Source organism: Oncorhynchus nerka, linkage group LG26 (assembly GCF_034236695.1).
Source record: "Oncorhynchus nerka isolate Pitt River linkage group LG26, Oner_Uvic_2.0, whole genome shotgun sequence".
Lineage (NCBI taxonomy): Eukaryota > Metazoa > Chordata > Actinopteri > Salmoniformes > Salmonidae > Oncorhynchus > Oncorhynchus nerka.
In genome coordinates, this window is record NC_088421.1 from 33379176 (window position 1) to 33405575 (window position 26400).

At 44.3% G+C, this 26400-nt stretch overlaps 2 protein-coding genes across 3 annotated transcripts in view; one reads left to right on the top strand and one right to left on the bottom strand.

The window, feature by feature from the left end:
- Window positions 1-17298, bottom strand: part of lmtk2 (lemur tyrosine kinase 2) — a 50942-nt gene extending 33644 nt beyond the window's left edge. The window contains 1 exon segment of the mRNA XM_065010460.1: window positions 16780-17298. Coding sequence (XP_064866532.1) covers window positions 16780-16882 — 103 coding nt within the window. The 5' untranslated portion in view covers window positions 16883-17298.
- Window positions 17299-20948: 3650 nt separating this feature from the next.
- Window positions 20949-26200, top strand: pvalb5 (parvalbumin 5). 2 transcript variants are annotated; one of them, XM_065010462.1, is made up of 5 exons: window positions 20949-22119; window positions 22858-22930; window positions 23773-23905; window positions 25493-25602; window positions 25915-26200. In XM_065010462.1, exons 2-5 carry the CDS (start codon window positions 22870-22872, stop codon window positions 25935-25937), a joined length of 327 nt encoding a protein of 108 aa, XP_064866534.1. In that variant the 5' UTR covers window positions 20949-22119; window positions 22858-22869; the 3' UTR covers window positions 25938-26200. The 2 variants fall into 2 exon arrangements, with proteins under 2 accessions (XP_064866534.1, XP_064866533.1); XM_065010461.1 differs by having other exon boundaries at window positions 20957-22119; window positions 22844-22930.
- The last annotated feature ends 200 nt before the right edge of the window (window positions 26201-26400 follow it).

A 26400-nucleotide genomic window follows, 5' to 3' on the forward strand; every position in this document is an offset into this window, starting at 1 on the left:
TGCAGTGAAGTGAGAGGAAACGGTGTAGCCTAGCTGCCAGGGCTGGAGAAGGGTGCTGCAGAAGAGAGGTTTGTACTGGGGAATCTGTAAAAGGAGATGCTTTCTTAGCCTTGACATAACACACAGATCTGGGACAACTCCAGTGGCATGATAGCACAAACAGATCTGGGACCAGGCTACACATTGCGTGCTCAAAATCAAAGTGACTAGAATTCATGAATGAATAGTGACGAAGTTCAGCTTTGTTTGGTTGATCTAGCTTTTAGACTGTTTCTTGCTATTTAATTTGAGTCATAGGCCTTTGTCTTTGGAAACACCAGAACTTGGCTGCCTCACTCAAGAATGTCATAAAGTTTATCTGACAGTAACCATAGTCCGTTTTCTAGCCTGACCCACTCCTCACTAAAAGGCACCTAAAGGACTCTCAGACCATAAAAACAAGATTATCTGGTCTGTTGAAACCAAGATTGAACTCTTTGGCTTGTATGACAAGCGTCACATCTGGAGAACACCCAGAACCATCCCTACGGTGAAGCATGGTGGTGGCAGCATCATGCTGTAGGGATGTTTTCACCGGCAGGGACTGAAAAGACGAACAAAGCAAAGTACAGAGATCCTTGATGAAAACCTAATCCAGAGCGTTCAGGACCTCAGACTAGGGCGAAGGTTCACCTAACAGGACAAGGAACCTTAGTACCTTGCCAAGACAACGCAGGAGTGGTTTCAAGACAAATCTCTGAATGTCCTTGAGGGGCCCAGCCAGAGCCCGGACTTGAACCCGATCTAACATCTCTGGAGAGACCTGAAAATAGCTGAGCAGTGACCATTCCCATCCAACCTGACAGAGCTTGAGAGGATCTGCAGAGAGTATCTGCAGAGAGTAAATGGGAGAACCTCCACAGATACAGGTGTGCCAAGCTTGTAGCATCACACACACATACATAACACGACTCGAGGCTGTAATCACTGCCAAAGGTGCTTCAACAAAGTTAAGGATCTGAATACTTAGGTGTGTGTGTGTGATATATATGCCAACATTCCTAAAAATCTGTGTTTGCTTTGTCACTATGGGGTATTGTGTGTAGATTGGGGGGGCAGGACAATTTAATCCATTTTAGAATAAGGCTGTAACCTTTTTAAAATGTGGGGAAAGTCAAGGGGTCTGAATTCTTTCCGAATGCACTGTACCTTTCCCCTTTAAAACACAACGTTGGCTAATGATAAACCAGAACAAAAACAGTTGTTGTTTAATATGTCAAGGAATGTTTCAAACTATTTTCTCCTTCCTTGTTTACAGTCTAACCAATCAGAGTCAGGAGCCTACACCTTGACTTAAGGTACAAAGTGTGATTACGTTATTGGAAGCTCAAGCACGGCTTGTTTACTATTAGCCCATAAAATGTCTTCCCCCATGTCTAATCCACTATTGCAAATTCCTTATGGCGAGCATGTTTGGTGTGGTGTGTCACCCACAAACTACAGCCAGTGTGCAGTCAGTGCAAACACCCACCAACCACGTACGCTCTAGGGGGTTCCAGGCCGTGTACGTCTCCCTGGCCTGCTGTACGCGTGTGATGACAGAGGAGCAGCGAGAGCCAGGCAGCGCTACACTGGCGGCAGCATAGGGATCAGCTCTCCCTCCGTTAGCCTTAGAGTCATGGGTTTATATTATGACTTGGCACCGCCACCAAATTATCCAACTGCTTCTCAGTAGGGCCCACAGTCCAGTACACAGGGAGTTGACAGATCTTATTTCGGTTCCCTGCATATTTTAGTGATCTTTGTTCGCAGAGGGGCTGACCCATTTTCACAGGGGGTATAACTCTCCAATGCACTCAGTCCCTACAGCTGATGACACAACATGATTTGGGTTCCTACACTAAAGAGGATGGTTTTGTCTGCTTTAGGCCTAGATCGCAAACTGTCTATGGTGAAGTAGCCCAACCCAACTATTATCATGTGACGTACTGCAATACAAGGCAATGCATCAAACCACTTATTTAGGTTAGTGTGACCACCAGACCATGCATGATGTTAACCTAGGTCATTTCCCATTTAGACCAGACTTGCTTCACAACAAATGACATCTCCCTTGATGACAGGTCCCCTGCTCTCCCGATGTCATCATGGAACAAGTATGATCATTTGTTTGGAAGGAGTGGACCACATCCTAATAACCTCCATTATAACATCAAGACTAAATATGACCATACATTATGCACATTCATGTTTTAGGCTCAATCTCAATCTAATTTGCCTGTATGCATACTATAAGGACTGCATAGGTTATTGTGTCAATGTCAATCTATAAATTAATACACCACTTTAAACATGTAGCTTTGTAAAGCTGTTCAGTGTTGTGCAGGGACCATAACAGTAGCTCTTAAATGTAGCCTACTCTGGTCACCCCATGTAATTGGTTGTAAACTGAAGTGAAATTTAAGCATCTCGATTTTAAATACATGTGACAGAGTAGCAGTTGAGCAAAGCCTGACTAAAACCCCAGGCGTATCTCCAGAAACATAGTAGAGAATATTGTAACGGCAGCTGTAGGATCCCCCTAGTGCCCCAGGTCATCTATGGGCAGTAAATCAGTGCTCAGTCGGGTGGAAGGCCATGGCCAGCACGGCCACAGTACTAGGCCTACAGGGAGACCCTTTCTGATTGTGACAGGGGCAGGGAGGGGCAAAAGGCAGACCGTGGGAAGCCCACCCCCCCCCAAAAAAACTGTGTGTCTCATACATACACTACCATTCAAAAGTTTGGGGTTGCGTAGAAATGTCCTTGTTTTTGACAGAAAAGCACATTTTTGTCCATTAAAATAACCTCAAATTGATCGGAAATACAGTGTAGACATTGTTAATGTTGTAAATGACTATTGTAGCTGGAAACAGCTGATTTTTAATGGAATATCTACATAAGCGTACAGAGGCCCATTATCAGCAACCATCACTCCTGTGTTCCAATGGCACGTTGTGTTAGCTAATCCAAGTTTATGATTTAAAGGCTAATTGATCATTGGAAAACCCTTTTGCAATTATGTTAGCACAGCTGAAAACTGTTGTCCTGATTAAAGAAGCAATAAACTGGCCTTCTTTAGACTAGTTGAGTATCTGGAGCATCAGCTAGCTAGCCAGCTAGCCCCCGAATAGCAGCACTGTAGAAATTATTACACTCAACGGAACGACTTGATTAGTGTAGTGTTAACAACGCAGCCACTGCCAGCTAGCCTACAAAGTCAACAACGCAGCCACTGCCAGCTAGCCTACTTCAGCAGTACGGTATCATTTTAATCATTTTAGTCAATAAGATTCTTGCTACGTAAGCTTAACTTTCTGAACATTCGAGACGTGTAGTCCACTTGTCATTCCAATCTCCTTTGCATTAGCGTAGCCTCTTCTGTAGCCTGTCAACTATGTGTCTGTCTATCCCTGTTCTCTCCTCTCTGCACAGACCATACAAACGCTCCACACCGCGTGGCCGCGGCCACCCTAATCTGGTGGTCCCAGCGCGCACGACCCACGTGGAGTTCCAGGTCTCCGGTAGCCTCTGGAACTGCCGATCTGCGGCCAACAAGGCAGAGTTCATCTCAGCCTATGCCTCCCTCCAGTCCCTCGACTTCTTGGCACTGACGGAAACATGGATCACCACAGATAACACTGCTACTCCCACTGCTCTCTCTTCGTCCGCCCACGTGTTCTCGCACACCCCGAGAGCTTCTGGTCAGCGGGGTGGTGGCACCGGGATCCTCATCTCTCCCAAGTGGTCATTCTCTCTTTCTCCCCTTACCCATCTGTCTATCGCCTCCTTTGAATTCCATGCTGTCACAGTTACCAGCCCTTTCAAGCTTAACATCCTTATCATTTATCGCCCTCCAGGTTCCCTCGGAGAGTTCATCAATGAGCTTGATGCCTTGATAAGCTCCTTTCCTGAGGACGGCTCACCTCTCACAGTTCTGGGCGACTTTAACCTCCCCACGTCTACCTTTGACTCATTCCTCTCTGCCTCCTTCTTTCCACTCCTCTCCTCTTTTGACCACACCCTCTCACCTTCCCCCCTACTCACAAGGCAGGCAATACGCTCGACCTCATCTTTACTAGATGCTGTTCTTCCACTAACCTCATTGCAACTCCCCTCCAAGTCTCCGACCACTACCTTGTATCCTTTTCCCTCTCGCTCTCATCCAACACTTCCCACACTGCCCCTACTCGGATGGTATCGCGCCGTCCCAACCTTCGCTCTCTCTCCCCCCGCTACTCTCTCCTCTTCCATCCTATCATCTCTTCCCTCTGCTCAAACCTTCTCCAACCTATCTCCTGATTCTGCCTCCTCAACCCTCCTCTCCTCCCTTTCTGCATCCTTTGACTCTCTATGTCCCCTATCCTCCAGGCCGGCTCGGTCCTCCCCTCCCGCTCCGTGGCTCGACGACTCATTGCGAGCTCACAGAACAGGGCTCCGGGCAGCCGAGCGGAAATGGAGGAAAACTCGCCTCCCTGCGGACCTGGCATCCTTTCACTCCCTCCTCTCTACATTTTCCTCTTCTGTCTCTGCTGCTAAAGCCACTTTCTACCACTCTAAATTCCAAGCATCTGCCTCTAACCCTAGGAAGCTCTTTGCCACCTTCTCCTCCCTCCTGAATCCTCCTCCCCCTCCCCCTCCTCCCTCTCTGCAGATGACTTCGTCAACCATTTTGAAAAGAAGGTCGACGACATCCGATCCTCGTTTGCTAAGTCAAACGACACCGCTGGTTCTGCTCACACTGCCCTACCCTGTGCTCTGACCTCTTTCTCCCCTCTCTCTCCAGATGAAATCTCGCGTCTTGTGACGGCCGGCCGCCCAACAACCTGCCCGCTTGACCCTATATCCCCTCTCTTCTCCAGACCATTTCAGGAGACCTTCTCCCTTGCCTCACCTCGCTCATCAACTCATCCCTGACCGCTGGCTACGTCCCTTCCGTCTTCAAGAGAGCGAGAGTTGCACCCCTTCTGAAAAAACCTACACTCGATCCCTCTGATGTCAACAACTACAGACCAGTATCCCTTCTTTCTTTTCTCTCCAAAACTCTTGAACGTGCCGTCCTTGGCCAGCTCTCCCGCTATCTCTCTCAGAATGACCTTCTTGATCCAAATCAGTCAGGTTTCAAGACTAGTCATTCAACTGAGACTGCTCTTCTCTGTATCACGGAGGCGCTCCGCACTGCTAAAGCTAACTCTCTCTCCTCTGCTCTCATCCTTCTAGACCTATCGGCTGCCTTCGATACTGTGAACCATCAGATCCTCCTCTCCACCCTCTCAGAGTTGGGCATCTCCGGCGCGGCCCACGCTCGGATTGCGTCCTACCTGACAGGTCGCTCCTACCAGGTGGCGTGGCGAGAATCTGTCTCCTCACCACGCGCTCTCACCACTGGTGTCCCCCAGGGCTCTGTTCTAGGCCCTCTCCTATTCTCGCTATACACCAAGTCACTTGGCTCTGTCATAACCTCACATGGTCTCTCCTATCATTGCTATGCAGACGACACACAATTAATCTTCTCCTTTCCCCCTTCTGATGACCAGGTGGCGAATCGCATCTCTGCATGTCTGGCAGACATATCAGTGTGGATGACGGATCACCACCTCAAGCTGAACCTCGGCAAGACGGAGCTGCTCTTCCTCCCGGGAAGGACTGCCCGTTCCATGATCTCGCCATCACGGTTGACAACTCCATTGTGTCCTCCTCCCAGAGCGCTAAGAACCTTGGCGTGATCCTGGACAACACCCTGTCGTTCTCAAATAACATCAAGGCGGTGGCCCGTTCCTGTAGGTTCATGCTCTACAACATCCGCAGAGTACGACCCTGCCTCACACAGGAAGCGGCGCAGGTCCTAATCCAGGCACTTGTCATCTCCCGTCTGGATTACTGCAACTCGCTGTTGGCTGGGCTCCCTGCCTGTGCCATTAAACCCCTACAACTCATCCAGAACGCCGCAGCCCGTCTGGTGTTCAACCTTCCCAAGTTCTCTCACGTCACCCCGCTCCTCCGCTCTCTCCACTGGCTTCCAGTTGAAGCTCGCATCCGCTACAAGACCATGGTGCTTGCCTACGGAGCTGTGAGGGGAACGGCACCTCAGTACCTCCAGGCTCTGATCAGGCCCTACACCCAAACAAGGGCACTGCGTTCATCCACCTCTGGCCTGCTCGCCTCCCTACCACTGAGGAAGTACAGTTCCCGCTCAGCCCACTCAAAACTGTTCGCTGCTCTGGCCTCCCAATGGTGGAACAAACTCCCTCACGACGCCAGGACAGCGGAGTCAATCACCACCTTCCGGAGACACCTGAAACCCCACCTCTTTAAGGAATACCTAGGATAGGATAAAGTAATCCTTCTCACCCCCCTTAAAAGATTTAGATGCACTATTGTAAAGTGGCTGTTCCACTGGATGTCATAAGGTGAATGCACCAATTTGTAAGTCGCTCTGGATGAGAGCGTCTGCTAAATGACTTAAATGTAAATGTAAATCAGCATTTGTGGGTTCGATTACATGCTCAAAAACAAAGAACTTTCTTCTGAAACTCGTCAGTCTATTCTTGTTCTGAGAAATGAAGGCTATTCCATGCAAAAAATTGCCAAGAAACTGAAATGTTAGTTTCTCTCTCTGCTGTCAAGAGGGGGGCAGTTGAAATGTTTTGCTCGCGAGTGTTGTCTTAGGTCTCTATGTAGTGTTGTGTCTCTTGTTGTGATGTGTGTATTGTCCTACATTTGTATTTTTAATCCCAGCCCCCGTAGGAGGCCTTTTGTTGAATTTGTTCTTAACTGCCTAGTTAAAGGTTAAATCAACAAACAAACAAATTAAGGGGGGTCAGATTCTTTGTGGCCCCCTCACTCATCCCTATGATAAAGGAACTGTTCAGATGCTGAATGTGGCATGATGTGCTGGGTACTCCGGACTGTTGAAAAGCCATGAACGGTATAGGCTTGGGCGATATACCCTTTAACTTCTTTGGGACAGGGGGCAGTATTTTCACGTCCGGATGAAATGCGTGTCCAAAGTAAACGGCCTGCTACTCAGACCCAGAAGCTAAGATATGCATATTATCAGTAGATTTGGATAGGAAACACTCAAGTTTCTAAAACTGTTTGAATCATGTCTGAGTATAACAGAACTTATTTGGCAGGCAAAACCCTAAGGACAAACGGTTCAGTTTTTTTTTTTAGGTCACTCTTTTCAATGGGGTTTCATTGGGAATCCATATTTCTAATAGACTTTCCTGCCGTTCCTATCGCTTCCACTGGATGTCAAAGGTCTTTAGAAATTGGTTGAGGTTATTCCTTTGAGAAATGAAGACGTAACACTGTTCAGAATGAGGCTCCAGTCTAGTGTACTCTTTGTTAGAGGCGCGTGACCTGAAATGCACGGTATTGAACACAGATCATCCGGTCTTCAATTTGATCAATTATTTACGTTAAAAAATACCTAAAGTTGTATTAGGAAAGTAGTTTGACATGTTTGGACAAAGCTTACAGGTAACTTATGAGACATTTTGTAGTCATGTTGCGCGACTTGGAACCAGTGTTTTTCTGGATCAAGCGCGCCAAATAAATGGACATTTTGGATATATATCGACGGAATTAATTGAACAAAAGGACCATTTGTGATGTTTATGGGACATATTGGAGTCCCAACAGAAGAAGCTCGTCATAGGTAAGGCATGAAATATATCTTCATTTCTGCGTTTTGTGTCGCGCCTGCAGGGTTGAAATATGCTTCTCTCTCTTTGTTTACTGGGGTGCTATCCTCAGATAATAGCATTGTTTGCTTTCGCCGAAAAGCCTTTTTGAAATCTGACACGTTGGCTAGATTCACAACAAGTGTAGCTTTAAGGTTGTATCTTGCAAGTGTGATATCATGAAAGATGTGTCAAGATGTGTCAAATAAATTACATCCAGCTCAGGGAAGAGATCTTCACGGATCCACCTGTACCTGCTTCACTCCCTAAGAGTACGGCCCCTCCCCCCACCTTCTGGAGCAGCACCTCCCCCCGCCTGCTGGAGCAGCCCCCCCCCCCCCTCGCACTTTATCAACTCCAGTTAATAAAGTAGCTTTTATTTATTTTTTAGGCTTTTCTGCTGCGTCCCTCACTCAGAACTGATCGAACCGGGTCTGGATCTGACCAGGTCTATAAGGAACAGGTCTAGTTGTCCTTGGGTTTATTCGGAACGTGTCTCTATATTTAAAATATATTTATGCATATCAGGTCTGGGTGGGAAAGCTCCAGGTCCATTTCGGAATGGGTCCAACTTTTTGGGGCTGTGAAGACCTCTAGCTCAGGGCTCCAGCTATGCATTTGGTTTGCTAATTGGCTAGCTAAGTGTCTAGATCAAGCTTCTTGGTTACAGAAGACACATTCAACACCCTCTTGGAACAAGATCTCTGTTGCTTAAATGGTTTTGTGCAAACCATAGGAGTTAATTTTAGCAGTTTCCTTGTCTCCATCAGTAAAACCAACATTGCGCCACATCTTACTGTATGTTGTGTGGTGAACTGTAATAAAACTAAAACAACGCCAAGGTAAATGATTCACCTGTGCTGATAATGGGATGTTTGAGGTTACATATTAGCCTACAAGGGCATCACTAGAATGCAATGCACGCACCGTTTACCTTTTTCCCATATGGCTACTCATATCCTAGTCATTATCAGTGAGTCCAGTGCTCTAGGAAAGCACAATGCAAGGTTTAAAAGGGAGGCCATTCATCTGCTCTCCTCTGTGTGGTTGTTTATCACGTCCATACGAGTCTCACTCAGTTATGTCATAAATGTGCAAGCACTGCTAATGCATATTGTGCTGCTACATAGCAAGCACTGTACTGTTGAATTCTTACGTCACCAAGTGAATTGTGTGAATTCTTTACAACAATGGAAATTACCAATATGTCATCACAACATAAGTGATCAATCATTTGTTACTACATTGTGAGGCCTAATGGTTGTTGAAATGACAATAGTTTAGCCTATTTATTAGAGCTGCACGCTTTGGACAAAATCTCTAATTGTGATTTTTTTGGGGGCCAGATTTTGCATTTATGAATCACAACATTCAAACGCTTCGGTGAAAACTTGGTAATGTCACCAGGCATTGTTAAAACAAGTGTCAAGGTAGAGGACATCACTTGTAAAAATGAGGTCATATGAAACAATGAATACATACTGTGCTAACTGAATACAAAACCAAATGAAACATATCTCCAACATAGGGCTGGGCGATGAATCAATAAGAGGTAATTACTTCCCTCAATAACGATATAAAAACGTTTATTAATTTTCGATAATGTCGAAATAGAATAATTAGGTCCAGCAGTCCATTTCACCTCTGTGATGCAGCAGGAATGTGCTGAGAAGTGACAATATGCACGTGGAGAGGTATACGCCCACTAAAAACCACTTAGCACCTTGAGTGATGGAGTAGCCACTATTAAGCACGAAAAATGAGTGATGTAGTCAAAAACAGTGGCAGTGATAGCCATGGAGAAGGAGAAGCTTCAAACGAAGAAATTATTGATAAAAAGGGTTACACTGTTTCAGTAATTTGGAAGTGGTTTGGCTTTTTGAAGTCCGACAAAGAGCAGAGCAATGTTCGGTGCAAATTGTGCAGTAGACAGGTGGCTACAAAGTCTAGTAATACAACAAACCTTTTTCAACATCTGAAGCAAAATCACTCTTTGGAACATGCAGGAAGTTTGAGTTTGCAGCACGGTATTGATAAATGCCCCTCAAGCACCAGCCAATCTAGGGATGTTTGCCCGAAGCAGTCAACACAGACAACGTTTATGCCCTACAAGCAAACATTGAAAAGACAAAGACATCACAAATGCTATTATGCATTGCATATCTAAGGACATTAGCACAGTCGAAAAGGAACGTTTCAAGAGGCTTATCAATTTAATTGACCTCAAGTACGTGCTCCCTGGCCGCAAACATGGAACAATTTTCCTTCAAGTATAATTTTATAGGTAACTAACATAATATATAAAAATGTAACCTTTATTTAACTAGGCAAGTCAGTTAAGAACAACTTCTAATTTATAATGACAGCCTATCGGGGAACAGTGGGTTAACTGCCTTGTTCAGGGGTAGAACGACAGATTTTTACTTTGTCAGCTTGGGGATTCGATCTAGCAACATTTCGGTTACTGGCCCAACGCTCTAACCATGGTTTAAGGCATTCTTGAGTTTGAAGCAGATATGCACCTTTTAAACATTATTTGATTAACCTGTTGCTCCTACCCTCTACTTTTTTGAACATTTTGTTAAAAATCGCGCAACATTTCAGCGCCCTGCTACTCATGCCAGGAATATAGTACGTTCATATGGTTAGAATGTGTGGATAGGAAACCCTCGGACGTTTTTAAAACTGGTTAAATCACGACTGTGGCTATTACATAACGTGCGTTACATCGGAAAGCGCAGGAAAACCTGATCACAGAAAATGGAAATAAATATCCTTGCGCCACTTCCAGCAATTGTTAACAGTGAGCCGAATTAGATAAGACCGAGCATTCAACTCCCACAGCATCCCCATGTTGTCTAGAGTCTTGTGAATTGAATCCTCTTTGATTCTTGGTTGAACCGAAACAGGGGCACCACTTACCTCCGGTCTCCGCCCAGATCATTCCGGAAGAGCTCTCTCGTGAAAGACGACAGCTAATGATTTTGACATCGCCTATGGATGATTTTTATCGCTTATTAACGTTTACTAATACCTAAAGTAGCATTACAAACGTATTTCGAAGTGTTTTGTGAAAGTTTATCGTCTACTTTTTGAATTTTAAAAAATGACGTTACGTTGTGAAATCGCTGTTTTTTTCGTTTATCACACAGTCTACATATAACGATATCTTGGCTTTATATGGCCCGATTTAATCGAAATAAAGACCCAATAGTGTTTATGGGACATCTAGGAGTGCCAACAAAGAAGATGGTGAAAGGTAATGACTGTTTTCTATTTTATTGTGCGGTTTGTGTAACGCCGAAATGCTAATTATTTTGTTTACGTCCCCTGCTGTGCTTTTGTGTTGAAGTGTATTGGTGCATGCTATCAGATAATAGCTTCTCATGCTGTCGCCGAAAAGCATTTTAAAAATCTGACTTGTTGCCTGGATTCACAACGAGTGTAGCTTTAATTTGATACCCTGCATGTGTATTTTAATGAACTTTTGAGTTTTAACTAATACTATTAGCATTTAGCGTAGCGCATTTGCATTTCCAGAGCTCTAGTTGGGACGCAAGCGTCCCAAGTAGAGGCAAGAGGTTAACAAAGTGATAATTATCGTTATCGAATGAAAAAAATATATAGATAGTGATAATTTATTTGCCATATCACTCAGCCCTACTCCAACATTATATAGGATTATTACACCTACATATTAACATACATTTAACATGATCATCAACATGTAGTGCGCTATAAGCGCATCACTTATGCATTAATTAAAGAATAACATGCCTATTTCACCATTATGAGTTCTTAAATAAACTAAGTTAATTATTTATTCAGGCAGCAAATGATAAGTAGGCTCAATCGTTATTCTAATTTAAATTATAAGTCAAAGTGCCTTAAAACTATGTAACACGTAGCCTACCGATTGCTAGGTGCAAGCCTGTGTCCAACTCATTGGAGTCTGGTCCAGTAATTCAACTTGACATTTGCTTGGTCGCAAATGAGTCTTCAAAATGGACAATGACCCCAAGCATACTTCCAAAGTTGTGGCAAAATGGCTTAATGACAACAAAGCCTTGTGGCCATCACAAAGCCTGGACCTCAATCCCATAGAAAATATGTGGGCAGAACTGAAAAAGTGTGTGCGAGCAAGGAGGCCTACAAACCTGACTCAGTTACACCAGCTGTCGGGAGGAATGGACCAAAATTCACCCAACTTATTGTGGGAAGCTTGTGGAAGGCTACCTGAAAATGTTGACCCAAATTAAGCCATTTAAAGGCAATGCTACCAAATACTAACTGAGTGTATGTAAACTAAAGACCCACTGGGAAGTTGATGAAAGAAATAAAAGCTGAAATATATCACTACTATTATTCTGACATTTCACATTCTTAAAATAAAGTGATGATCCGAACTGACCTAAAACAGGGAATTTTTACGAGGATTAAATGTCAGGAATTGTGAAAAACTGAGTTTAAATGTATTTGGCTAAGGTGTATGTAAACTTCTGACTTCAACTGTACATTTGAGGTGCTGGTACTCTGCTCCGCTTAGGTCCTGCCCAAGTCAAACACTGGTAATGACAGACTCTGCTTGCTCATCAGTCAATAGATCCCATAACAATGACCCCAGCGTTTACAGTGCATTCGGAAAGTATTCAGACACCTTGACTTTTTCCACCTTTTGTTACCTTACAGCCTTACTCTAAAATTAATTAAATTATTTTTTTCCTTAAATAAATCTACACACAATAACCCATAATGACAAAGCAAAAACAGGTTTATAGAAATGCTTGCAAATGCATAAATAAACTTTAATATCACATTTACATACTCAGTACTTTGTTGAAGCACCTTTGGCAGCGATAACAGCCTTGAGCCTGGATATGACACTACAAGCTTGGCACACCTGTATTGTATATTATTTCAGCACCAGAGAAGATTAGGAACACGTAAAACGTCAGCAACCAATTGTGTTTCTTGTTCATAACTTATTTTTTTATTTTTTAAACTTATTTTGTACATAATGATGCTGCTACCGTCTCTTATGACCGAAAAAAACATATGGACATCAGAACAGCGATTACTCACCCCGAACTGGCAGAAGATTTATTTTCATTTTCCATTAAAGAGTCCGACGTGAAGGACATACTGCTTTCCCGGGAACAGGCCCAAAGCCCCGTCATTTGCATGAAGAGACGATGGAGAAAAATCGTGCTGTCTCCTGAGAATTCATAGGCGATCTAATAAACCCCCCCTGCCTTCCATTCTACTAGCTAACGTGCAATCATTGGAAAATAAAAATCGACCGACCTATATGGAAGATTAAACTACCAAAGGGACATTAAAAACGGTAATATCTTATGCTTCACGGAGTCATGGCCGAACGACAACATTATCAACATACAGCTGGCTGGTTATACACTGTATTGGTAGAATAGAACAGTGGCGTTTGGTGTGGGGGGGGGACCATGCATATTTGTAAACAGCTGGTGCACGATATTCTAAGGAAGTCTCAAGGTTTTGCTCGCCTGAGGTAGAATATCTCATAAGCTGTAGACAACACTACTTACCTAGAGAGAGAGTTTCTGTATTTTTCGTAGCTGTCTACATAACACCACAGACCAATGCTGACACTAAGACCGCACTCAATGAGCTGTATTCCGCCAAAAGCAAACAGAAAAACGCTCATCCAGAGGCGCAGCTCCTAGTGGCCGCGGAATTTAATGCAGGGAAACAAATCTGTTTCACAAAATTTGTATCAGCATGTTAATGTAAATGTAAACCAGAGGGGGGAAGAAAGAAGGATAAAAAAATTTTTAAATAAAACTCTAGACCACCTTTACTCCACACACAGAGATGCGCACAAAGCTCTTCCTTGCCCTCCATTTAGCAAATGTGACGATAATTATATCCTCCTGATTCCTGCTTACAAGCAGAAAATTAAAACAGGAAGCACCAGTGACTCGGTCAATTTTTAAAAAACGATCAGATGAAGCAGAAGTTCTGGGATTCTTCCGATGGCATTGAGGAGAACACCACAGCAGTCACTGGCTTAATCAATAAGTGCATCGATGACGTCATCCCCACAGTGACCGCACGTACATACCCCAACCAGAAGCCATGAACTACAGGCAACATCAGCACTGAGCTCAAGGGTAGAGCTGCCGCTTTCAAGAAGCGGGACTAACTTGTACGATAAGAAATCCCACTATCACCTCAGACAAACCATCAAACAGGCAAAGTGTCAATACATGACTAAGAAGATAGAATTGCACTCCACCAGCGCCCGAAGGCTCATCGAATGTGACAAGGCTTGCAAACCATTACAAACTACAAAAGGGAAGCACAGCCGAGAGCTGCCCAGTGACACGAGCATACCAGACATGCTCAACTGGTGTGATCACAATCTGCGCAGCCAATGTGAGTAAGGCCTTTAAACAGGTTAACATTCACAAGGCCGCAGGGCCAGACGGACGACCAGGATGTGTACTGTGAGCATGCAGTGACCAATTAGCAAGTGTCTTCACTGATATTTTCAACCTGTCCCTGTCAGAGTCTGTATACCAACATGTTTTAAGCAGACCATCATAGTCCCTGTGACCGAAAACACTAAGGTAACCTGCTTAAATGACTACTGACTCATTACACTCACTTCATGTCAGTAGCAATGAAGTACCCACTCCAATTTGCATACCGCCCTAACAGAACCACAGATGACTCTGTTGCACTCCACACAGCCCTCTCCCACCTGGACAAAAGGAACACCCATGTGAGAATTCTATTCATTGACTACAGCTCAGCGTTCAACACCATAGTGCCCTCAAAGCTCATCAATATGCTAAGGACAAAAACACCTCCCTCTGCAACTGGATCCTGGACTTCCTGACGGGCCGCCCCAAGGTGGTAAGGGTAGGTAACAACGTCCGCCATGCTGATCCTCAACACATGTACCCCTCAAGGGTGCATGCTCAGTCCCCTCCTGTACTCCCTGTTCACTCATGACTGCACGGCCAGGCACGACTCCAACACCATAATTAAGTTTGCCGATGAGCGGTAGGTATGATCACTGACGAGACAGCCTATAGGGAGGTCAAAGACCTGGCCATGTCGTGCCAGGACAACAAACTCTCCTTCAAAGTGTACTCAACACATGTGACTAACAAAATTTAATTTGGGGAGTTTCTCCCATTCTTCGCTGCAAATCCTCTCAAGCTCTGTCAACTTGGATGGGGAGCATTGCTGCACAGCTATTTTCTTGTCTCTCCAGAGATATCAGGTTCAAGTCCGGGCTCTGGCTGGGCCACTCAAGGACATTTAGAGACTTGTCCCAAATCCACTCCTGCGTTGTCTTGGCTGTGTGCTTAGGGTCGTTGTCCTGTTGGAAGGTGAACGTTCGCCCCAGTCTGAGGTTCTGATTTGGTTTTCATTAAGGATCTCTGTACTTTTCTCTGTTCATCTTTGCCTCGATCCTGACTACCAGTCCCTGCCACTGAAAAACATCCCCACAGTATGATGTTGCCATCACCATGTTTCACCATAGGGATGGTGCCAGGTTTCCTCCAGGCGTGATGCTTGGCATTCAGGCCTAAGAGTTCAATCTTGATTTCATCAGACCAGAGAATCTTGTTTCTCATGGTCTGAATGGTCTGGGATGTTTTGTGCCTTTTACTGTGGCTTCCGTCTGGCCACTCTACCATACAGGCCTGATTGGTGGTGCTTCAGAGATGGGAGAACCTTCCAGAAGCACAACCATCTCCACAGAGGAACCATGGAGCTCTTTCACAGTGACCACCGGGTTCTTGGTCAACTCCCTGAGCAAGGCCCTTCTCCCACAATTGCTCTGTTTGGCCAGGCGGCCAGCTCTAGGAAGAGTCTTGATGGTTCCAAACTTTTTCCATTTAAGAATGAAGGAGACCACTGTTCTTGGGGACCTTCAATGCTTCAGACATTTTTTGGTAACCTTCCCCAGATCTGTGCCTCAACACAATCCTGTCTCGGAGCTCTATGGTCAATTCCTTCAACCTTCGTGGCTTTATTTTGCTCTGACATGCACTGTCAACTGTGGGACCTTATATAGACAGGTGTATGTCTTTCCAAATCATGTCCAATCAATTGAATTTACCACAGGTGGACTCCAATCAAGTTGTAGAAACATCTCATGGATGATCAATGGAAAAAGGATGCATCGGAGTTCAATTTTGACTCTCATAGCAAAAGCTCTGAATAGTTATGTAAATAAGGTATTCGTTTTGAATGTTTTATACATTTGCAACCATTTCTAAAAACCGGTTTTTGCTTTGTCATTATGGGGTATTGTGTGTAGATTGTTGTGGAAAAACATGTAATACATTTTAGAATACAGCTGTAATGTAACAAAATATGGAATAAGTCAAGGGGTCTGAATACTTTCCGAATGCACTGTATTTCTTTGATAAGGCTAGTTTGGTTCATCAGACATAACTTTAAATGATGTTCCAGTTATACTTCAGATGTTATGGTTGTCAACACACATTGCCATTCGGTGAATCACTTCATCAGAACCAGTGTTAGAGTTGTCAAACTATCAAAGCAAGGAGCGAACTGTTGAAGGCAAATTGTGTTATGAACTGATACTACTACTACTAAGCACAACTGCACTGGATAAAACTGTTGTAAATGGACTGGCCAGGTGTATGGTGAGTACTGAGTTTACTACCCTTAAAATCTAGCAAGTCAGTTAAAATAGCTCATCTACATTGCATTGACATACTACCGTTAGCTCAACGCGTCTCAAATCTATAACAAGCAATAAAATACCCCCTTCGTGTCCCTCAGCGGTTGCTGTCTGGCTATGTTGAACGTTAACTAGCCAGTTAGCTTGCCAATGCTAACTATCTAAATAGCTGCCCATCTTCCTGGCGCTAGCTTGTTGAGCGAGTCGCTAGCGCGATATGGATTACTAGTTAACTAGCTTGTTACACTATTCCTCTTACTAAGTAACTAACTAGCATGATGGCATTTGCCTGAAACTAATTGGAAATAACTGGTGGTAACAGTTCATTCAGTGACATGGTAAACAAAATATATTTAGTCATCTTACCTGTTGTGTCAGAATACGGAAGCGGAGCACCTTCGGCCAGAAATAACGCCGACAGAAAAATTCCAGTCGCCAGCAACAACACAAATCCATGACGGTTCCCCATCCTTTTTAGCTTAGCTAGCTAACTAGCTAATGAGAATCCAAAATCGTCAAATTATAACTAAATACTAATAAACGAAATAAAATGTCAATTTCATTGATAATAAGTTAAATATATAGCTATAGCTACAGGCTAAATGAAAATGCCCGCACCGCAAACATTGTATTATGACTAAACGCGTTGGCTAGCGTCAATAGCAACGACAAGCTAACATGAGCTATCAATGCCTCAAACAATGCCGTTTCATTATCCATGAAAAATAGAAAATGTCTATTACTTTTCTAGAACAATAATATTTAGATAAATACGCTTTGCCGGCAGTGCTCTACATTTATTCACACGTAATATTTTATCAATAGTCCAAACTGTCAGGCACCACCTCTCCTCAGAGGCGCCATGTTCCTACAACGTCATAGCATGGGGGCGTGCATATTGAGACATATACAATAGCGAATCACAACCCATTAATCTGTATTAATGTACTGATATGACCAATCACTATCATTCTTCGAATTCCCTGTCCACATCCATTACTTTGTGTCAAACGTAAAGAGAGATGCGTTTTTAGACCAGTCACTTGACATGTGAGGTATGCGAGCAATGTTCCGGTGCTTTATGAAAGATTAACTACTCTACCTGCCTGATTTAATGGACTTGTAGGCTATACATCCAGTGTTTCCCCTATAATTGTTATTTCTTAGTGGGGTGCAAAGGTCTTGGAAAGGTATGCCTATCATATCACATTTTATTGGTCATATGCGCCGAATACAACAGGTGTAGACTTTAGAGTGAAATGATTACTTACGAGCCTATACCCGACAATGCAGATTTAAAAAGTAAGAACAATATTTGCTAAATAAAAAAGTAGATAGTAACACAATAAAAACAATAACGAGGGTATATACAAGGAGTACCTGTACCGAGTCAATGTGCAGGGGTACGAGGTAGTTTAGGTAATTGAGGTAACACAGTATGTACTGGCAGGTAGCTAGTGATAAAAGTGACTAGGCAATCAGGATATATAACAGCGTAGTAGCAGTGTGTGTGTGAGTGTTATCATTATGCATGTGTGTGAGTTTACGTAGTATGTGTGTGTTGGAGTGTCAGTGTAGTATGTGTGAGTTTATGTAGTATGTGTGTGTTGGAGTGTCAGTGTAGTATGTGTGAGTTTATGTAGTATGTGTGTGTTGGAGTGTCAGTGTAGTGTGTGTTTATGGTATGTGTATGTTGGAGTGTCAGTGTAGTGTGTGAGTTTATGTAGTATGTGTAGTGGAGTGTCAGTGTAGTGTGTGTGAGTTTATGTAGTATGTGTGTGTTGGAGTGTCATGTGTGTGTGAGTTTATGTAGTATGTGTCAGTGTAGTGTAGTGTGTGAGTTTATGTAGTATGTGTGTGCTGGAGTGTCAGTGTAGTATGTGTGAGTTTATGTAGTATGTGTGTGCTGGAGTGTCAGTGTAGTATGTGTGAGTTTATGTAGTATGTGTGTGCTGGAGTGTCAGTGTAGTATGTGTGAGTTTATGTAGTATGTGTGTGCTGGAGTGTCAGTGTAGTGTGTGTGAGTTTATGTAGTATGTGTGTGTTGGAGTGTCAGTGTAGTATGTGTGAGTTTATGTAGTATGTGTGTGCTGGAGTGTCAGTGTAGTATGTGCCCGCTTGACCCTATCCCCTCCTCTCTTCTCCAGACCATTTCCGGTGACCTTCTCCCTTACCTCACCTCGCTCATCAACTCATCCCTGACCGCTGGCTACGTCCCTCCCGTCTTCAAGAGAGCGAGAGTTGCACCCCTTCTGAAAAAACCTACACTCGATCCCTCCGATGTCAACAACTACAGACCAGTATCCCTTCTTTCTTTTCTCTCCAAAACTCTTGAACGTGCCGTCCTTGGCCAGCTCTCCCGCTATCTCTCTCAGAATGACCTTCTTGATCCAAATCAGTCAGGTTTCAAGACTAGTCATTCAACTGAGACTGCTCTTCTCTGTATCACGGAGGCACTCCGCACTGCTAAAGCTAACTCTCTCTCCTCTGCTCTCATCCTTCTAGACCTATCGGCTGCCTTCGATACTGTGAACCATCAGATCCTCCTCTCCACCCTCTCCGAGTTGGGCATCTCCGGCGCGGCCCATGCTTGGATTGCGTCCTACCTGACAGGTCGCTCCTACCAGGTGGCGTGGCGAGAATCTGTCTCCTCACCACGCGCTCTCACCACTGGTGTCCCCCAGGGCTCTGTTCTAGGCCCTCTCCTATTCTCGCTATACACCAAGTCACTTGGCTCTGTCATAACCTCACATGGTCTCTCCTATCATTGCTATGCAGACGACACACAATTAATCTTCTCCTTTCCCCCCTCTGATGACCAGGTGGCAAATCGCATCTCTGCATGTCTGGCAGACATATCCGTGTGGATGACGGATCACCACCTCAAGCTGAACCTCGGCAAGACGGAGCTGCTCTTCCTCCCGGGGAAGGACTGCCCGTTCCATGATCTCGCCATCACGGTTGACAACTCCATCGTGTCCTCCTCCCAGAGCGCTAAGAACCTTGGCGTGATCCTGGACAACACCCTGTCGTTCTCAACTAACATCAAGGCGGTGGCCCGTTCCTGTAGGTTCATGCTCTACAACATCCGCAGAGTACGACCCTGCCTCACACAGGAAGCGGCGCAGGTCCTAATCCAGGCACTTGTCATCTCCCGTCTGGATTACTGCAACTCGCTGTTGGCTGGGCTCCCTGCCTGTGCCATTAAACCCCTACAACTCATCCAGAACGCTGCAGCCCGTCTGGTGTTCAACCTTCCCAAGTTCTCTCACGTCACCCCGCTCCTCCGCTCTCTCCACTGGCTTCCAGTTGAAGCTCGCATCCGCTACAAGACCATGGTGCTTGCCTACGGAGCTGTGAGGGGAACGGCACCTCAGTACCTCCAGGCTCTGATCAGGCCCTACACCCAAACAAGGGCACTGCGTTCATCCACCTCTGGCCTGCTCGCCTCCCTACCACTGAGGAAGTACAGTTCCCGCTCAGCCCAGTCAAAACTGTTCGCTGCTCTGGCCCCCAATGGTGGAACAAACTCCCCACGACGCCAGGACAGCGGAGTCAATCACCACCTTCCGGAGACACCTGAAACCCCACCTCTTTAAGGAATACCTAGGATAGGATAAAGTAATCCTTCTCACCCCCCCCCTTAAAAGACTTAGATGCACTATTGTAAAGTGGCTGTTCCACTGGATGTCATAAGGTGAAAGCACCAATTTGTAAGTCGCTCTGGATAAGAGCGTCTGCTAAATGACTTAAATGTAATGTAAATGTGTGAGTTTATGTAGTATGTGTGTGCTGGAGTGTCAGTGTAGTATGTGTGAGTTTATGTAGTATGTGTATGTTGGAGTGTCAGTGTAGTATGTGTGAGTTTATGTAGTATGTGTGTGCTGGAGTGTCAGTGTAGTATGTGTGAGTTTATGTAGTATGTGTGTGTTGGAGTGTCAGTGTAGTATGTGTGAGTTTATGTAGTATGTGTGTGCTGGAGTGTCAGTGTAGTATGTGTGAGTTTATGTAGTATGTGTGTGCTGGAGTGTCAGTGTAGTGTGTGTGAGTTTATGTAGTATGTGTGTGCTGGAGTGTCAGTGTAGTATGTGTGTGAGTTTATGTAGTATGTGTATGTTGGAGTGTCAGTGTAGTATGTGTGAGTTTATGTAGTATGTGTGTGCTGGAGTGTCAGTGTATTATGTGTGAGTTTATGTAGTATGTGTGTGTTGGAGTGTCAGTGTAGTATGTGTGAGTTTATGTAGTATGTGTGTGCTGGAGTGTCAGTGTAGTATGTGTGAGTTTATGTAGTATGTGTGTGCTGGAGTGTCAGTGTAGTATGTGTGAGTTTATGTAGTATGTGTGTGTTGGAGTGTCAGTGTAGTATTTATGTGAGTTTATGTGTAGTATGTGTTTATGTGCTGGAGTGTCAGTGTATTATGTGTGAGTTTATGTAGTATGTGTGTGCTGGAGTGTCAGTGTAGTATGTGTGAGTTTATGTAGTATGTGTGTGCTGGAGTGTCAGTGTAGTATGTGTGAGTTTATGTAGTATGTGTGTGCTGGAGTGTCAGTGTAGTATGTGAGAGTTTATGTAGTATGTGTGTGCTGGAGTGTCAGTGTAGTATGTGTGAGTTTATGTAGTATGTGTGTGCTGGAGTGTCAGTGTAGTATGTGAGCTTGTGGGTGGAGTCAAATGGGTGTGCATAGAACCAGTACAAAAAAAACTGCAACAAAGAAATAAATAATAAAGGGGTCAATAGCAACAATTTGAACTGAAACCAGTTGACATGAGATAAGATGGCACATAAGCCACAATATAGCTAAGTAGACCTATTGGCCTACATTATGTTTTCACATCAATTTGTTTTGCATCTATGTCGAATATGGCAGGGGGAGCCAGGTAAGGAGTTGGACACATCCTTCATATCCAAGCAAAGGGATAACATTGATTACTTTTGACTGAACCTTAGAAACTCTGCTTCTATAGCCTATAGTAAGAAGGTGTGATGGGAGTTTTAAAATCTGTTATTAATGACACATCCTGTGTTGACAGTATTCAGTGTACTTGTTGGTTTATGGACTGAACACATTAAGTATTTGAAGACCCTAATTGTACTGCTGTGTTTTCATTCCATGTCATGTTTGTTACTTTACACTCACTCAGATGTATCATTTGTGGTTATTAATAATCCATACAAAATGCATAACATGGAGTAGATGTTGACTCTGAAGTGGACTGTACTCTGCAGAGGCACCCAGGTTCTTTCCATTCACATCTGTAGAAAATGTGAAATTCTGACTGGGACTTTTATCTCCCCAAAGAGATAAATATAACCTAGCATCTTTTCTCATCATTGTGGATCATAGTCAACCCTTAATATTTCTACATGGAAAACCCCCATTATGCAATAATGGACCATGGGATAGTTTGGCATTGTTTATTCCTATCAAGCCAATTGACAGGCTGGGTTGTAAGCTCTACCCCCTGCAAGTTAGTTGACAATAGTTGTGAAAAATGTTCTGCTCTGATTAGCTAATGAAGGGGGAGGAGGAGTTCCAATTGCGATGTTATCTCCTAGGGTTTGAGGACAGAGAAACGTCATGTTTGCTTTCTGGATCACAAAGCTGCAGGAGGAGAGTGGTGTTGGGTAATAGGCAAAAACCAAGAGAGGCAGAGATCTGCACATCACTGGCTTACAGAGCGGACAGCACCTCACCCAGATAACGGTTAGTACCAGCCAGGCTTTAGAGATATATTATGCCTTGATTTATTTATTTATTGCAGTTCTATAGGGATTGATGTATCTTTCTGTGTATTCATGAGTGTTTTTGTGCATCTCAGGGTTTTTAAAGGTGATCAATGTAATTTGGTCTAATGCAACAAAAAATAGGACATGTGCAGACGCAGACCTCTCACGGTCTCGCTCGGAGACAAAAAATAGGACATGTGCAGACGCAGACCTCTCTCGCTCGGAGACAAAAAATAGGACATGTGCAGGTCTCGCTCGGAGACAAAAAATAGGACATGTGCAGACGCAGACCTCTCACGGTCTCGCTCGGAGACAAAAAATAGGACATGTGCAGACGCAGACCTCCCACGGTCTCGCTCGGAGACAAAAAATAGGACATGTGCAGACGCAGACCTCCCACGGTCTCGCTTGGAGACAAAATATTGTCCTTAAAGTTGCATCGTCAAGACTTTGGACAAATTTGTAATTGTTTTGCAAAATGTATTTAGTGTTTTATTCATAGTGCCACAGCTTGAAAAATCAAGCAATTGTCATTGAATAAATTCCATAGAAACAGTAGCTATATAGTACCTTGAAGCTAAAGGAGGATAGGCTGATGAGGGATTTGTCTGATGCTTTACAAAAAACACACCTTGACTGTTTGTGTCAGGAAAACACACTGTGTCACTTCCATTTATTGTGATGTGTTTCCCTCTTGTAAGCACGTGTCCCTCAGGCACAGAGAACCATGGCGTTTACAGGGTTGCTGAGAGAGGAGGACATCAGGGCTGCCGTCAAGGCTTGTCAAGGTGAGTCAAACACGTGAACACGCCATTACACACACACACACACCCAAGAGTCCCACTCCCAGGGGCGGTCCTATATTGGGGGAAGGTTGGAGGGTGGATCCAGGTAACCAGGCAGCCAGGGGGCTGGGGAGCAGCAGAGCAGTTACCACCCAGATACCAGTGTTTATGCTGAGCATTGAAGAGAAGACTAAATCAAGCCAGTCAAGCAGGCTTCATTTGCAGCCCACCAGCATTTAATTATTTAGCTACACATTACATCTGCTTCAGAGGGCAGACTCAAGCACACCATCCAGAATACACCCACATGGAAATGCTTGTATACTCACGTTCCAGTATATCATCAGCATAACTGTTTGTGGTGTATAATATATTATTCAAAACAGACTTGATCCATCATTCTCTTTCTCTGTTCTTTATGAGTCATTTGGTTTTCATAATGACCTGAGTGACTCTCTGTAACTGCATAAACTGTGAATAAAAATGTATTGATTTAAACATTTGGTCTGTAGCATAATGTCACACGTTCACATTAGAATGGGTTCCCTGAGGTGTTCTGTGAATCTGTGTGTTTAGATTGTATAATAATGTCCTTAACTACCGTATTATTGGCAGGGCTCAGTGGCATTAAAATGCTAAAGGGTTTGTGTTTGTGATCGTGAATGTCTGTAGTAGTCAAATGAAAGTAATTTGAGCACATGAGAGAATGTTACATCTCTCTATTCATCCCCCTCTCCATTCTCTCTTCTTGTCATGCTGTCGGATCTCTCTTTCCTCACACTCTTTCACTTCCTCTCGACATCTCTCCGCATTTCTCTTGATCGCTTTCCCCATCTCTCCATTAGCTCCAGGCGCATTCAACTTCAAGTTGTTTTTTGCACAAGTGGGACTGACCAGCAAGTCAGAAGCAGAGGGCCAACGGGTGTTCAGAGTTCTGGACCAAGACCAGAGTGGATACATAGAGGAAGAGGAGCTGAAGTATGATATGAGTTGGGGAGGGTGGCTGTGTGTGGAGGGAGGTAGGGAGGGAGGGTGTGTGTGTGTGTGTGCGGAGGGAGGTAGGGAGGGAGGGTGTGTGTGTGGAGGGAGGGAGGTGCACATGAAGGGGTTGGTCCCAGAAATGTTCCATTCGCACAAAAAGCTTATTTAGCTCAGATTTTGTGCACAAATGTCTTTACATCCCTGTTAGTGAGCATTTATTCTTTGCCAAGATAATCCATCCACCTGACAGGTGTGGCATATCAATAAGCTGATTAAACAATAAAAGGCCACTCTAAAATGTGCAGTTTTGTCACACAACCCAATGCCACAGATGTCTCAAGTTTTGAGGGAGTGTGCAATTGGCCTGGTGACTGCAGGAATGTCCACCAGAGCTGTTGCTAGAGAATTTAATGTTCCTTTATCTACCATAAGCCAACGTCGTTTTAGAACATTTGTCAGTACGTCCAACCGGCCTCACAACAGCAGACCACGTGTAACCACGCCAGCCCAGTGCCTCCACATCCAGCTTCTTCACCTGAGGGATTGTCTGAGAACAGCCACCTGGACAGCTGATGAAACTGTGGGTTTGCACAACTGAAGAATTTCTACAAAACCTGTCAGAAACCTTCTCATGGAGGCTTATTTGCCTGCTTGTCATCCTCACCAGGGTCTTGACCTGACTGCAGTTTGTCATCAAAACCGACTTCAATGGGCAAATGCTCATCTTCGATGGCTACTGGCACACTGGAGAAATGTGCTCTTCATGGATGAATCGCGGTTTCAACTGCACCAGGCAGATGGTAGACAGCTTGTATGGCGTCATGTTGGCAAGCGGTTTTCTGATGATAACATTGTGAACAAAGTGTTCTATGGTGGCGGTGGGGTTATGGTATGGGCAGGCATAAGCTATGGACAACGAACTCAATTGCATTTTATCGATGGCAATTTGAATGCACAGAGAGACCTTGACGAGATCCTGAGGCCCATTGTCATGCCATTCATCCGCCGCCATCACGTCACATTTCAGAATGATAATGCATGGCCCCATGTCGCAAGGATCTGTTGAAAATTCTTGGAAGCTGAAAATGTCCCAGTTCTTCAATAGCCTACATACTCACCAGATATGTCACCAATTGAGCATGTTTGGGATGCTCTGGATCAACTGATTGTGTTCCAGTTCTCACTAATATCCAGCAACTTCGCACAGCCATTGAAGAGGAGTGGGACAATATTTCACAAGCTACAATCAACAACCTGATCAACTCTATGTGAAAGAGATGTGTTGTGCTGCATGAGGCAAATGGTGGTCCCAGCAGATACTGACTGGTTTTCGGATCCGCGACCCTACCTTTATTTGTAAAGTATCTGTGACCAACAGATGCATATCTGTATTCCCAGTCATGTGAAATACATAGATTAGGGCCTAATGAATTAATTTCAGTTTACTGATTTCCTAATATGAACTGTACCTCAGTAAGATCTTTGATCTATACATTATATATCAATACAATGAAGCAGCAATGGCACATGAGATGTAGGTGTAGTTCTTCACTCCTTCTCCTCTCTTTGTTTGTCGATCCCCAGATTATTCCTGCAGAACTTCTCCTCAGGGGCCAGGGAGCTGACTGATGCTGAGACCAGATCTCTCCTAGCAGCAGGAGACAGAGACGGGGATGGAAAGATAGGGATGGAAGGTACAGGTTACAGTACACTCACATAAGCACTACACACAACTGACAGGAGAGCAACAGAGGGACTGTCCAATGCTGACACAAAATATCATCTTGATAATAGTTTAATCTTCATCAGTATTATATCATTATATTTGATATTATTCCAGATGATAGGGGATATTGCATCTGAAGGAAGGAAGGAATGCTGCAAAGGCATAGTGGAAGAAACTGTAAATAAATGCAAGCTTTTTCAATGTGATTTGGCTGTGAGGTCACACGTCAGGTGATCACTATATCTCTTTGTCATCGCTCTGTTTCTCTGTTCCCTTGCAGAGTTCTGCGCTTTGCTGAAATGAAGCTTTCACTCCTCATCAGGGCTGTCTCTTTTTTCCTTTCTTTTGGTACTTTTTACAACGTCTGGAACCCAAAACGCCCAGATTCAGCAAGTCTGGAGGGAAATGCCCACCTCAGCGACTCTATTTACATGCCTGCTGGTCCTCTCCCCGGTTGATGGTGCATCTTGGCACATAAGTTCGTAGCTGTGGATATTAGGTGTATAAGTCAGTGTCAGTCTATCCATTGGGTAACTGGTATGGTTTAATAAAGGATGTAAAACGTAGATATGATGTCCGTGTGTCTTACTACAGTTCCCAAGGTTATGTTAGCGTTTCAGTGCGTATTTGGGTCTAAGCTATTAGCCTGATTACCCCAGTGCATTTTAATTGTGTGTTCTGCATGGGCCTACAAGAGACAACGCAGCTCTAAATGTGATGATATAAGCAAAGTGCCCATGGCCTGTGCAGGCTGCATTTCCGATGC

Coding starts and splice junctions, on each gene's coding strand:
- pvalb5 (XM_065010462.1), top strand. CDS start 22,870: ATGGCGTTTACAGGGTTGCTGAGAGAGGAGGACATCAGGGCTGCCGTC. Junction 22,931..23,772: donor TGCCGTCAAGGCTTGTCAAG/GTGAGTCAAACA, acceptor TCTCTCCATTAG/CTCCAGGCGCATTCAACTTC. Junction 23,906..25,492: donor ATAGAGGAAGAGGAGCTGAA/GTATGATATGAG, acceptor GTCGATCCCCAG/ATTATTCCTGCAGAACTTCT.